Below are 13,752 nucleotides of genomic sequence, written 5' to 3' on the forward strand. Positions count from 1 at the left end.
ATGCCCCTTATGATAACTCAACAATGGGAAACAAGTTCTAGCACACAAAATAAGATAGTTTCTCTTTTGTTAACAGCCTGAACAGCGCTAGTACAGAGAAGAAACAAATGGAAATGTTTTACCTGTGACTTTCTGTTCTTAAATGATTCACACGTAGGTTCCACATATGGCAGCATCGTAATTTACTCGGACAAGCCTTTCGGAAATTCAATCCATATTCTGATATGTTCAGTGGAACGAGGCAGGACTTAGTGTGCAAGAACACAAACGTAGGGAGATAAGTGCACGTATGGAATTTTATTTACACAATCAGGAGTTTACGAAGGAAATGTTCAAAACCTAAATAGGCCACAAAACCGAGAGTGCTGACAGGCTGGTCAGTTCAGATACAACCAAAGATCCTGAGTACAAAGGGACTGCAAGGTTCTATCAGGTAGGCAGGCAGGTAAGACAGACACAGAAACAGACTGGCAAAAAGGTCAGCCCAAAGGTCAGGCCTGTCGCAGGCCCAGCTTAAACTCCTCGAGTATATTTGGTTACGCCTCAAATGTGTTTGTCTTCTCCCGGAGATCCTTGACCTGCTCTGTTATACAAGCAGTAAGAATATATTTTTAACAATACCCTATTTGCACTTCTTTATATATACGAAGTAGAAAGTACAGAAACTTGTGTTCAAATGTAGTGAGTAAAAGTAAAAAGTCATCAGGAAAAATCAGTACTCAAGTAAAGTACAGATATGTGAAAAATCTACTTAAGTACAGTAACAAAGTATTTCTACTTCGCTACTTCCCACCACTGACTATATATGATTAGGATTGTAAATGCAGTAATGCACTGCTACATACTGTTGGACCGCCGGACATTTCTAGTTACATTTGTAGTTACAACTGAGTGGATCTACAATGTTTTAAGAATATTCAGCTTATCCAATAAATGTTCGAGAAATGTGTAGCAACAAGCACAAACAGACGGGTTCAGATTTTCTTTTTCTCCTCTATTTCACAAAAACTCAGTATTTCCTGAAAGAGGCATTCTGTTTGAGAAGCTCTTTGTGCAATATTATATTGTCTATATTATAGTAACAGCTGCGTTGTGCACCTATATCTAAATATGAAATGGAGAAACTCAAGATGAATGAAAGTATTGCAACATAGAACAATTACATGCTGGTTAGTCATCAAGAACATTGTTTCCATTATGCACACAGCATCATGTGTAATGGTTCAATCAAAAGAACATGTCAACGTTTGGACATCTGTTTGATTTATTAACATGTTTACTATGTACACACCCACACACATATGGATTTTTGTTCTGCAGTCATCAGCCCATAATGCTGCTGCTGCTGGCAGCGTGACAGCTCTGTGTTTACAGGATCAGTCGGGGGTGACAGCTTCTCACGCGAGTTACATTTTTTAGAAGGCAAACAGTGAACAAGCAGAGTCAGAGAAGCATTTCTCTCCTGTCCCAACATTTCATTCATTCATTCATTCATTTAAAGCCGTTGTCTGAGGAAATACATTGTGATTTCCCTGTTAGTGAATTTAGTTTCATAGAAAAGCATCTGATCGAGTGTTCTGAGAAATTCAAACCTCGAGGAGGTAAATAGTAATGTGCTTTCTTCTGGAATTGCTGCGTCTTTAATATCAGACGCATTAACAAGACTGCATGTGTATATGAAAGACAATATAAATCAAACTCAAGGACATCACATGTTCATTTTCTAACTGTCAGCCGCAACTGCCAACATCAAACTCCATCCAACTCTAATAAGGCAGAGAGGCACTTCATGGTTTACACTGATAAAATCCCATGGCTGCAGAACATGATCCTATTGCTACTGTATATTTACAGATGCTAGATACAGTATTTTCACAACGGCACAAACAATTTTAACCCATAGACTGGACTTAAAGATGGATGACCTGACAGCGCCCCAAAAGTGAAGCCAAAAGGTCATAAATCCTGCCTCCCATGTGAGCGGAGCAAAGGTAAAAAATTCAAAATACACGTAAAATAAAAGTATCTCAGATATGGTCACTGTCTGTGTTCATTTTTCCAGCAGCATGCAATACAAAATATGGCAGCATTTGTCTCTGGGATATTGGGAGGAAGTGGGGATACGTCGTCCATCTTTATATATAATCTAAGTTGTAGCCTGTTACATATCATGAAATAAAACTAATTAATATGACTGTCTGTAATAATGTCCAGACTAACAAATATGAAAAATTTCCTCATTTCCAGCATTGAAATAAAAGCACAATTCACATAAACCAAATAAACAACATCATTTACATCATGTACTGCTTTTTTCCCCAAACCTCCTTTGTTTCTTTGATCAAATATTTTCAGGTTTCAGGTTTTTAAGGAGGAAGAAAACCCCAGTTGATCACTTGCTTTCTAAACATTGTACTTTTATCTTTTTCTTTTCTATGTGTTGTTTTATGTAGTAAGAAAAGCAAATGAACAGGAAGCATGGGAAGTTTATGAGGCACAACAATCTGTCCTTGTGTCACAGAGTGAAGCAGCAGTTTCCCTGAGAAATCTTATCCTGCTCAACAGTGTCAAATCAGGTCAAAGCCAATAGAGTCCTGAACAATCTGGCAAAAACATCACACTGATATCTGGTGTTAAAAAACGATTTAAAAGCTACATTTGTACATTTGTCTCCATATCATTGAAAAAAAAAAAGTAATTTCTTTAGGTTTTCTGGATCTGAATCTCCGTTTTAAAGCACACTGGAACATAAGGGTTGTGTTTTTTCAGTTGTGTACAAAAAACTTTTAACACGTTCTTCATTCCTTTGCAAAACGAATATAAAGTTTCTCCCACATCTTATGAGCCTTGTGTATTTGGTAAGATCATCCAAAACCCTGAAAAACTAGTAGAGAAAGAGAACGACAAGTTTTCTAAAGCACGGCCTTGAACATGATCTGAATCAGAGGCTGTGTCACCTGGTCTCATCCTGACTGGTCTCATTTAAACAGCTCTCTCCACCATCGACATCCGAACCAAATGAGGGAATGTATTTTTGAAAAATAGTGCCCAATCCATCCAGGGACTTGTAGAATCAACGTGCACCAAAGTTGTTCTGGCGCCTCATGGTGGCCCAACAAATTAGCAAGACAATTTATATCGATTCTTCCATTAATCTGTCGACGGCCATCTTTGAACCTTTAAAAATACCTCATCGCAGGCAGTTGGTTTTATACAAGGCCCCTTTTTTTCTACACCCTCAAGAGGAACTATTGGGACATTTCCACAGAGGTCAAACATGATAAATACACAGTGGGTACCCCAGTGTGTGAGTAGCTCTTGTTTCCACGAGACCCAAACGTCTCACAGAAAGCTGTCGTCGTTGCCCACAAAGGAGAAGCCGTTGAAGGCGTTGTTGCAGCTGGTGCCGGCGTTGAGCTCCGGCGTCCGACCCACCGAGCTGGGAACCATCTCTCTGGTGAACTCTGGATCAATGTGTTGAGTGTCAGCTGGCCCTCTCTGAAACATGAGGTCATCGGGTAATGAGGTGAAGTTTCTGCTGACATGATTTCATTCGTTTTTTGTTTTTTTTAGCAGGACGAACGAGTAGCTGTCCTTACATCATCATTGTTGTTACTATGGTTACATGCGGGTTCCCACACAGATTTTGTCTTATTTTTTAAATCAATCTCCTAAAGACTTTTTTTTTAAAGATGTGCTTTCTCAGGATTTTATTTTTATTCATACATTATCTTTAAATCTAGCTCTGATTTTACCAGCTGTTTCATAATTTTATAACAATTAACTATACTTTATTTTTGACTCTTTTCTCATTTGTAACATTTTAATTCTAATATTTGTGCGCAAATGTTTGATGCTCCATTTTCCTTTGACTCAATCCTTCAGTTTAAAAATGTGCAGTGGATCAGCTTTCGAGAAGAGAACAAGAGGGCGTATTGTCCCTGAAAAATGGAGGTTAGGTAAAAGATAGTGCAGGAGATACGTGAGAAGGCACCAGAGTGTCTACAGGGACACACACAAAGCTGACTGAAGACGGAGCAGGAACAGACTCACCACATTGGGGTTGTAGGGAGGAGTGATTCTCTTGTGGTCGAGGTCGTCCCAGTTGATTGGAGCGAAGAATGTGTGGTTCTTTATTTCTAACTATAACGTACAGAATATGAATATATACCATCATTTTCAGAACTTCCTATCAAGATTTCAGATTCAAGAATTTCATATATGAGAGAGAAATGCTGAAGATCTGTCCTTTGTCTCAGACTAAGCTTGTGACCCGTCTGGGAAAGCATCTATCTTGTTGTGCAGCTACAGTTGAGAATTCTTTTGATCACACTCACAAAGTCAGCGATGGCCCCGAGGCGTCGGTGCTGGTCCTTCTGCAGGAGACCCACCAGCAGAGAGCCCAGGGCCTCAGACTTCCCCTGAGGCAGAGGCAGCGTCTTGTGGAGGATCCCATCATACATTTCATTGACGTCACGGCTGTAGAACGGAGGCTGAAGCAAAGGGACGAGCGCAGAAGTCATTAGCATCACGCGATACAATTGAGCTAATTTGCAGAGATACATTACAGTCACTCCGAAGGAAACCGAAATTTCATGAGAGATATGTAAGTTTGGTCTTATAGCAGCTGTGTGTAAGGGAGATGAAGATGAAGGCAATTTATAAGAAATTAAAAACATACTAAAGCATCAAGTTTGACCTTTGACACTTTAACTTGTACATATGGACTGAATGTGAAGTAGTTACTAGTTGCCTAAACCTAACCCTTAACTCTAACTTTGACTTAACTTTAACCGAAATCTTAGTTTAACCAAAACCTAACTCATAATGTTTTAACCTTAAAATCTATTGATTTAAGTTATGGTGACTTTTTTTTTACCAAAAAGGAAGACAAGTCCTCATAGTGGGACTATATAAATGTATTTAGGTCCCCACAACATATTAGGTTATACCTATACACACACACACAAAAACACACACATGCACGCGCACACACACGCACCAGACTGTAGATCATCTCATAGAGAACTGCTCCCAGACACCACCAGTCCACTGTCCGGTCATACGGTTCCTTACGAAGAACCTCTGGAGCCAAGTACTGCAGATGGAGGGATGGATAGAAAGGAGGGAAAGAGAGAGAACATGATTAAGGGAAGTGAAGACAAGATTTACTGCACATGACCTTTATAATCTCTGGAGTCAGTCAATTTGAATCGAGTAGTGTCAGTTTGGCGAAAACCCTCCTCTTCTAAATGTTCAGAGGACATGCATGATGCATGTATGGACTATGACAGATTTGTGGTATGATTGTCTCATGTCCGTATATTTTTCACTCACTTCTGGAGTCCCACAGAAAGTCGAGGTCGTTCCCTCGGGCTCCACACCTTCTTTGCACAGCCCAAAATCTGTCAGTACCACATGGCCCTGCACACACAGACATGAGCAGGTATTCTTCAATCAGAGCAATTATATATATATATATATATACACATACAGTATTTACAATAGCGACAAAAACAGATGCAGGGGTTTCTGACTTGCCTGAGAGTCAAGGAGAATATTCTCTGGTTTCAGATCTCTACAGTGAACATGAACAAGCAGATCATCATTATAAATGATCATCATATGTGAATTCAGCTCATATTTTTAAGAAATATGTGACCGTGAATGTGCGAGTCTGTCGGACCTGTAAACGATGTTGAGAGAATGAAGGTAGCCGATGGCGCTCGCTACTTCCGCAGCGTAGAACCTCGCTCTGGGCTCAGAGAAACATCTCTCTCTCTGCAGGTGGAAGAACAACTGCAGGGACAGGAAGAGAGAGAGAGGAGGAAAAAGAGGGAAATTACAGTTAGGGAGCCAGTATGCAGAATCCAAACACATATCACGCATAGCCAATATTAACAGATAATAATTTACTTTCACTCATGGTGTGGGGTAAAACACCAGCTCATCAGCATAGAAGGTGATTTCATTGATAAAATTAAATAGAGGTTCATTTATCACGACATAGTTACTGTGCAGCCTGTTATGCAGATGTCAGCTGAACAAAGAGGTAAACACAAAGTACGGTCCAGCAGGCGACATGGCGTCAGACCAGGTCAAACTCCAGTTTATTCACAGTCTAGCTGTTTTAATTTCCTTCTCCGGTTTAGGATTGAAAAACAACAGATTTTTAGGAAATAAACGTTGTTGTTGTTAAACGTTGTTATTGTTAAATGTTTGAATGATTTCGGTCCTCCAGACATTGAGGATACGTTCACTGAGTTCGCCCTCAACAGACCTTACATTGAATCTATTCAGTCTAAAAAAACGTACCTCTCCCCCGTTTACGTAGTCCAGGACAAAGTAAAGTTTCTCAGCTGTCTGGAAGGAGTAGTGGAGCCGCACCAGAAACGGATGTTTGAGACTCTTCAGCAGCACGTTTCTCTCGGCCATGATGTTCTTTTGCTGAAGAGAGAGAAGAGAAAGAGGTGAGACAGAAGGTAGAGAAGGATAGGAGGCGGTCCAGAGCCAGTTGTTTACATCTGTAGCGCTGTGTGGCATCGATTGTTTTCCTTTGGCCTGACCTACTTTAAAATATGTCCTGTGTTTTCATTAATCGCCCTCCTTTGAGAAGCTCACTGTCAGTTGTGTTATTTTCTGTTAAACTGTAAATCATTTCCTGATCTATCTGTTTTCATCCTCTCTTTTTAGTTACCGGTTTCAAATTTTGATCTTTTTCTTATTCCCCTTTATTCCCTTGAATTTCTGGGGACATAACACTGACATTTCAATGTTAAGTTATCTCTTAATACATTTAGATCATGGGCCACACAAGAGGAAATAAACGACACCACCTGTAAATCACTGAGCTGGTTTAGTGCCTCTGTATTTATCACATGATTCATGATAAATACATGATACGTGTTGTTCCTGCTTCCTTTCTGCTGAGCACGGTTTACAACTTGCTCCAAGAGGACTTAAAGTCCTGTGACTGTAAATGACAGCACACTGGTGAAAGTACCTTTGTGTTCTTCGATAATACAAATAGAAAAAAGTGTTTTGTTATTTGTTTCTTTAGCCTGAAGTTACAGTGCACACACTTTGGACAAAAACAAGATGTGAATGAGTTATTTTTATGCTAAAGTTTTAGCTTCCTATGATACACAGGGTAACCCCCCCCCCCCCCTTCTTTTGCTAATGTTATTAATTCATACATGTACTACTCTATCTGTAATGATTTCACTGTGTCAATACGTGCAGGGCTGGGGGGGTGGGAATGTGGATTTAAGGGCATGGCCGATTGTATCTAATGAAGCTGCATTTTTGTTCTCAGACTGCCCAAAATAATAAAGAGATTATAAAGTGAAGAAAATGGAGGATGGTAGGCAAGAAGTCTGAGAGTAAAAAGAGCATCGGAGGGAGAGAGGAGTCACAAGAGGGATGTGAGGAGGGGGAGCAGAATCACGAGGGGGGAGGAGTACGAGGGGAGGAAGAGGAGATAACGCAGTGTTTAACCCAGAAGTGTTTCTCCTCACATTGGCACCCCCTCCGGGCAGAGCGAGAGGAACCACAACACCGATGTTGCCCCTTAGAAGAAGGCAGAGTGAGAATTACATGTTTCTTAACAAACAGGCTGTACACTGAAGTGTGTTTAACCTGCTAGTTTGTGGGACATGGTCACGTTTTTGGAGCAACTCAACAATAAATAAACAAGAAATCATGTGTCTTTCTTACTGGCAGTGAACCATTTAGTGTTCCAGCTGTGAAATGCAGCAGATATTCTCAGTTATTAAATGTGGAATTCTGTATTAAATCTTAATCTAAAGTGTTTTAATTTAGGTTTTAGAGATGTGCATAAAGACTTAAACAGAGGAATGACGCAGACAACTCGTCTTTGTTCTAAAAACCACACAACGCGACAAAGTGTGTGAAGCACTGTTATTTTCTAGGAGTCATAAAAATTGTCCTTTGTACAGAACAAGCAGTAGATTAGATAAGATTCAGATTGTGTTGCTGGGTCAAAACTCTGTTTACTAATAACACTCAAAGATACTTGTACACACACACACACACACGTATGCACACACACAAGCACACACACAAAGATTTGTCCTCTTGGCTCATGTTGAGATATTTTCCACCTTCATCTTCTTCAGCCAGAAGTTCAAGCTTCAGGTTGAGGGTTTATATCAGTTCCTATCTTTATTGTCGTGTGTATGTGATTTTGTCTATATATTATTTTACTGATCATTGTACTTTTGTGCCTTCTATGTAACTTTCTCCATATTTTCATATAAGCTATCATACAATTCTGTCAGTGATCTATTAACTATTTGTGCCCATGTGTGTGTGAATGTACTTCTGCATTTGTATTTGTCATTGTAGGTTGTTTAATATCATCAAGCAGATAGAAAACTAGCCTGCATGGCTAAATCTGGCACAATTACATGTTGGACTTTAGCATAATTACATGTTGGACTTTAGCATGCCGGTTAATGAATGTGCCATGACACTTTTAAATATATCAGCAGTATGTTAGCATTTCTTTTTTAAATAATGTGTTCTGATGGAATATAAATAAAGAGTTGATTTATTTTAGGCCTGATCACAAAGTCAAAATGTTTGTTTCAATAAAATCAAAACTCTCCTTTATCGAGCTGAGGACCTGAGCCTGAGAACTAAAGTGCTTTAACGTGGCCTTTGGGTTCAGAATCAACTTTATCGCTGAACATGACGACTTAATAAATGTTTCTTAATCTTAATCTTCAGAAAGAAGCAGCCGTGATCCGATATGTGCACGACAGCAGTGCCCACCTCTTTCTTCTTCAGGATGACCTTCTTCTGCAGCACTTTGACGGCGTAGAATTTGCTGTCGGCTTTGAGCTTGGCGAGCAGCACCTGCATGAGGGGTTTGTTTGTTAGTGCTTTGTTTGGTAAACAGTCGGCGCCACCATCGCCACAGATCGCTGTCAGGACACTGCATTAATCCTCCTCGAGATCAGCACACACACACAACACGGATGCGGGATCCATGGAAACAGATGATCGTGAGAAATTTGATAGGTGTTGCATGCAAAATGGAGAAGACGTCTCCGTCCTGTGAGGATAATTAACACTATTCATGTGTTGAAATTCAAAGCTGCTATCAAAATAATGTGTTGGTATTAACAGGGCGTTGTGTAGTTTGTGTGAAAGCCTTCTCTGCTGCTGTCTCACTCCACCGTTGACTGGCTGATGTTGGGGCCTCAGTGGACTGTACAGTTAATCATTCATGAAGCTGGCAGCACATTGTGATCAGACAGGGCCGAGCTGGTCCGCTCTCTGACCCTGTGAGCGGCGTCAGCAGCAATTAAACTGAACCCACAGAGAATTACCGTCAATCTATCTGACCCGCCATTAATAACCTGCACCACAGATTTTAATTTCATGTCCTCAGTGCAAGGTCACAACGCAGAAGCCTCGTCTGCTTTCAATCACTTTCACTGACGAGTCTCTGCTGGAGAGCGTGTGACCTGAATGAGTCGCAACGAGGAAACACTTTCAGACTCAGGCTCATAAATAAGTAATGGTTGGAGTGTTACCTTTCCAAAGGTCCCCTTGCCAATGACAGCCAAGAAGTCAAAGTCAGTGGGCCTGGCACTGAAACAACACACAGAGTAATGTATTAAATGCATCATATCATACATGGTCGCACAATAACTGCTGAAGAGCTGTATTTCTAGGAGCTGGAAAAGTCACCTGCGAAAAAAGTCAATTTGCTGAAAATGATTCTCTCAAAAAAGGTGGTGGTTAGAACCGCCATCATGTTTTCATCCCTGTCCATTCGTTGGTTTGTTAGTTGAGAGCATTACACGAAAAGAACTACAAGACAGATTACCATGAAACTCTGTGGAAGGACGTGGTATGGCTCAGGGAAGAACCCATTGCATTTTGGATTCGGGTCCGAATCAGGGGGAGGAGCCAGGAATGTATTCTCCTTTTCTTTTTCATTGCCTGAATTCTCAGATAAGAATTCATGAATGTGTGAAGTGTGGTGCAGCTTGATTGGATTCAATGGGACTGTTTGGCCTTGGTGGAGGTGAAACCGAACACATGACACAAACCATTAAATATGATCTCTGTAGGATTTCTACTGATTTGGCAGAAAATAATCTGATCCAGATGAAGGGATACTATCACATGGGGACAGCTTGTTACCATCATCAAGGAGTTTATGTTTTCCAAACTTTGCATTTGTTAATTTGTTTGTTTGTCAGTGGGATTATGCATAAACAGCAGATCTGAAGAGAGGGGACATGGGCGAAGAAAGAATATCCTTCATATTGATGGTGATCCGAACAAATTGGTGGATCCAGGTTATTTTTTTTAATCCCTATCTTTAACATTATTTTGGAGATTATCGCTTTTTAATTTCACAGGGAACAATTCATGGATCTTGGCTTAAAAAATTGGAAGCATAAAAGGAACTCATATCGATGAGTGTGGGTAATTTGGTTAGGTCAAAGAAGAATTTGGCTTCCCTGGATTTGGGGCTGTAATGAACAATCCTCAGTGTGTTAAAGTAATGAGAGCGATGTGCTGGAAAGTGAGAGGAGAGCTACTGACTGTGGGTTCGCTGAAGGTCCCAGGTTGACATCTTCTTGAGACGAGGAGGATGGTGACCGTATCTGGAGAACGAAAATAAAAATAAATACAATTCAACACACTGAGGATTTAAAATAATTTCAAGGGAAATGAAAATATTCAAATCCACGGGAAAACATGTTCTACTACTTTCTACTCCACCCATCTATCTATCTATCTATCTATCTATCTATCTATCTATCTATCTATCTATCTATCTTCTCTACGTTGGCATGACAACATTGTGCATTACAACAATCATATTCTAACTAAGGTGTCGGACAGAACCAGGCCTTTTTCTTTTCTTTTTATTAGAATCACTCTTCCTCCAGAATCTTTTACATGCTGCAATTGTTGTTTTTAGATTTCAACTTTGTGAAAAGCACAACTTTACAGTGTGGAAATGTTTTAAAGAAAAATATGGAGTTTCAAATTTAGGTGGCTTCATCTTTTGGTGAGAGTGGTTTAATATGAGCATATTTAAAAAGAATACATTTTACTTTGGAAAGAGAATTGTCTTCACAAACTTGGAAACACAGTAACAGGCAACAAAAGCAAAGAATATTGTTCCTGGAGGTAAGAAGAGGAAGGTATGGAGACACCCTGAGCTGACATGTGCTTATAATATGTGACATGCAATGAAATCACCTCAGAGCGAAAACACATCAGAAGCAGGTGCAGACATCTATTATATAAACCACCTTATAATAAATAGAGTTAAAACAGACCAAGACCCAAACATAAAAAATAAATAAAAACTTAAATGTACTCACATTACAGACTGCCATTCCTCTCCCACTGCAGAGTCAGCATCATGAGAGGAGAGGAGAGGAGAGGAGAGGAGAGGAGAGGAGAGGAGAGGAGAGGAGAGGAGAGGAGAGGAGAGGAGAGGAGAGGAGAGGAGAGGAGAGGATTATTCAAATCAGCTTTTATCCTTTCAACTTTGAGATGCTCAGAAAACTCATAACCACCTTTTCTATTATATCTTGTGCATGTGTGTGTGTTCGTCTGTGTGTGTGTATATGTGTGTGCGTGTGTGTGTGTGTATGTGTGTGTGTGTGTGTGTGTGTTTGTGTGAGAGAGAGAGAGAGATAGAAGGATGTGGAGCGAGCGGCTGGTAATTTGCGTTTGTAAGAAACAAGACACACAATGAGGGACATTGGGAATATATTCTGTGTGTGTGTGTGTGTGTGTGTGCGTGTGTGTGTGTGTGGGTGTGGGTGTGTGTGGGTGTGTTTGTTGGTGTGTAGGGACTATATCATCGAACATGTTTACATCATAAATATTGTTGTTTCAGTTTAATTTGTCAATAAATACGGGATCACCGTCTCTCTCACCCAAACACACACAAAATAAAAGTTGCAATTATTCTCTTCGTTTCTTCAACATCTATCTAAAGGCATAAAGAATAAAAGAGAGGTGACACTTTTGGTATTTAACTGTTTAAAAAAAGACAAATACTGAACTCTAAATCTATACAGTTGATGAAAACACACAAAAACTACCCAAAGTTCATACACCCTGAAAAACCATACAAGATGATAAGACAATAGGGCAACAGACAAAGAGCATCTCAAGTTTACATTTGGAAGCAGGACAGATGTCCTCTGGGTACATTCGTTTTTTGTATTCCTTTTCCTGATTTAAAGTCCTCTGTGGGTTATCTGAGAGAGAACTGAAGAAGTCCACACTCTGTCCATCACATCTCTCACTTTCCTTTCAACAAGAGACTTTCTGATCTTATACACGTGTCATCAAGACTTTTTTTTAACTACACTACTATCTTTTGTCTAATTGTTTGAAAATGTCAATTCAGACAAGTTTGTTCTCACGTTGGTGGCAGATAGTGTACGGTGATAGTGTATGAGCTGGTGTTCCTTTCTACAAGGCTCATAAAGCTGAATATACATGTATATCAAATGCAATGTAATAAAAGTGATTTTCTTCTTTGCAGTTTGGATAAAGCCTGAATATTATAATGCATGATTCAGAAGGATTGTCAAGAAACAAGAGCAAAAAAGAGGGATTTAACAACGAGCAGGTCCAAATGATCACAGGAATGAATGGAGATAAATATCTTTTAATAACAACCATCATCCACACGCAAGTTAATCTATTTTCCGCAAATAACGGTAAGCAACAAACAGCTGCTGTGTGTCCAAAGGTTTACTTCACAGAGCGAGCAGCAGACTGTGGATCACTGAATCAACACTAAACGAAAAATCCCAAACATCCGCCACCGTAGAACAGACAAGAGACGTTCTCCTCCCCAGTGTTGAGACCCTGACTCAACATTAACATAATCCTTGAGACGTTTCCCAGAAATAATCAGAATCTCTTTATGCACACTTATAGAGCTTTCTTTAGAATGAATCATCATAGATTTGTATTTAAAGATACAAAAATAAGTTAAGCTACAAGTCTCCTGGTTAAGAGCACAGGCAGCACACATTCAGGAACCAGGAAAACCTAGGATTCTCTTATCACAGCCTGAACTCTGCCTAGGCTAATAGTGATATCATAGGGAGATCAATGACCTGATGGGACTATAAACCTGATAAGTATCTAGACACAATCGTCTAGTGGATCACACTTCTCAAAAACACCACTAACGAGGAGACAAGAGAGAATTTACAGATATGTTGCAGGAAACCGTCACTGTGCGGTAAAATCAAACCACAGGTCAGCAATGTAAAATCAGAAGTTTGCTCACCTGTGTGCAGATACTTGTTCAGGTTCAGGACTGAGGCTGATCTCAGGTCGGATCTCTAACACAGTCAGTCAGTATGAAGAAGGTTCACTTCAACAGAGTGAATCATTGATGGACACTTTCTGAGTTTAAAACACCTGAGGGCAGCTGTTTACACAGGCGGAGCTGGTATGTGTGTGCAATGTCCTAAGAAGGATAGAGGTGTAACCAACCTTGCGTGTCTCGTCCACACGTCAAAGTAAAGTTACATACGGAAGCTGCTTTGCTTTCAAAATAAGATAAATAGCAATAGCGCTCTATTTATCTTTTTCAATTATTTCATATTTTTATGTAACTTTGCTCTTATCGCTGAGCTGACCTGTTCTTCTCAACATGTTTTATTGTACCGTTGACCCTGCTTTATGACAGCTAAAACTTGTGTTAACACACATACACAC

At 39.9% G+C, this 13,752-nt stretch overlaps 1 protein-coding gene across 1 annotated transcript; it reads right to left on the minus strand.

Moving 5' to 3' along the window:
* Window positions 1-282: 282 nt before the first annotated feature.
* On the minus strand, window positions 283-13,535 carry sgk2a (serum/glucocorticoid regulated kinase 2a). The gene is made up of 13 exons (XM_062391514.1): window positions 13,319-13,535; window positions 11,379-11,403; window positions 10,588-10,649; window positions 9,564-9,621; window positions 8,797-8,880; window positions 6,316-6,447; window positions 5,687-5,799; window positions 5,542-5,578; window positions 5,338-5,424; window positions 5,003-5,098; window positions 4,338-4,493; window positions 4,054-4,143; window positions 283-3,498 (listed from the first exon to the last, which is right to left on the minus strand). The coding sequence occupies exons 2-13, from the start codon at window positions 11,391-11,393 to the stop codon at window positions 3,343-3,345; spliced, it is 1,086 nt and encodes a 361-aa protein (XP_062247498.1). The 5' UTR covers window positions 11,394-11,403; window positions 13,319-13,535; the 3' UTR covers window positions 283-3,342.
* Between the last annotated feature and the right edge of the window lie 217 nt (window positions 13,536-13,752).

The sequence above is a fragment of the Platichthys flesus genome, chromosome 7 (assembly GCF_949316205.1).
Source record: "Platichthys flesus chromosome 7, fPlaFle2.1, whole genome shotgun sequence".
Classification (NCBI taxonomy): domain Eukaryota; kingdom Metazoa; phylum Chordata; class Actinopteri; order Pleuronectiformes; family Pleuronectidae; genus Platichthys; species Platichthys flesus.

What these genes read in the sequence shown, in the direction of transcription:
- sgk2a (XM_062391514.1), bottom strand. An exon ending in GGACCTTCAGCGAACCCACA is followed by an intron (nt 9,622 to 10,587) that starts GTCAGTAGCTCT and finishes GTGTTGTTTCAG; the next exon opens with TGCCAGGCCCACTGACTTTG. An exon ending in ATGAGATGATCTACAGTCTG is followed by an intron (nt 4,494 to 5,002) that starts GTGCGTGTGTGT and finishes CCTTTGCTTCAG; the next exon opens with CCTCCGTTCTACAGCCGTGA.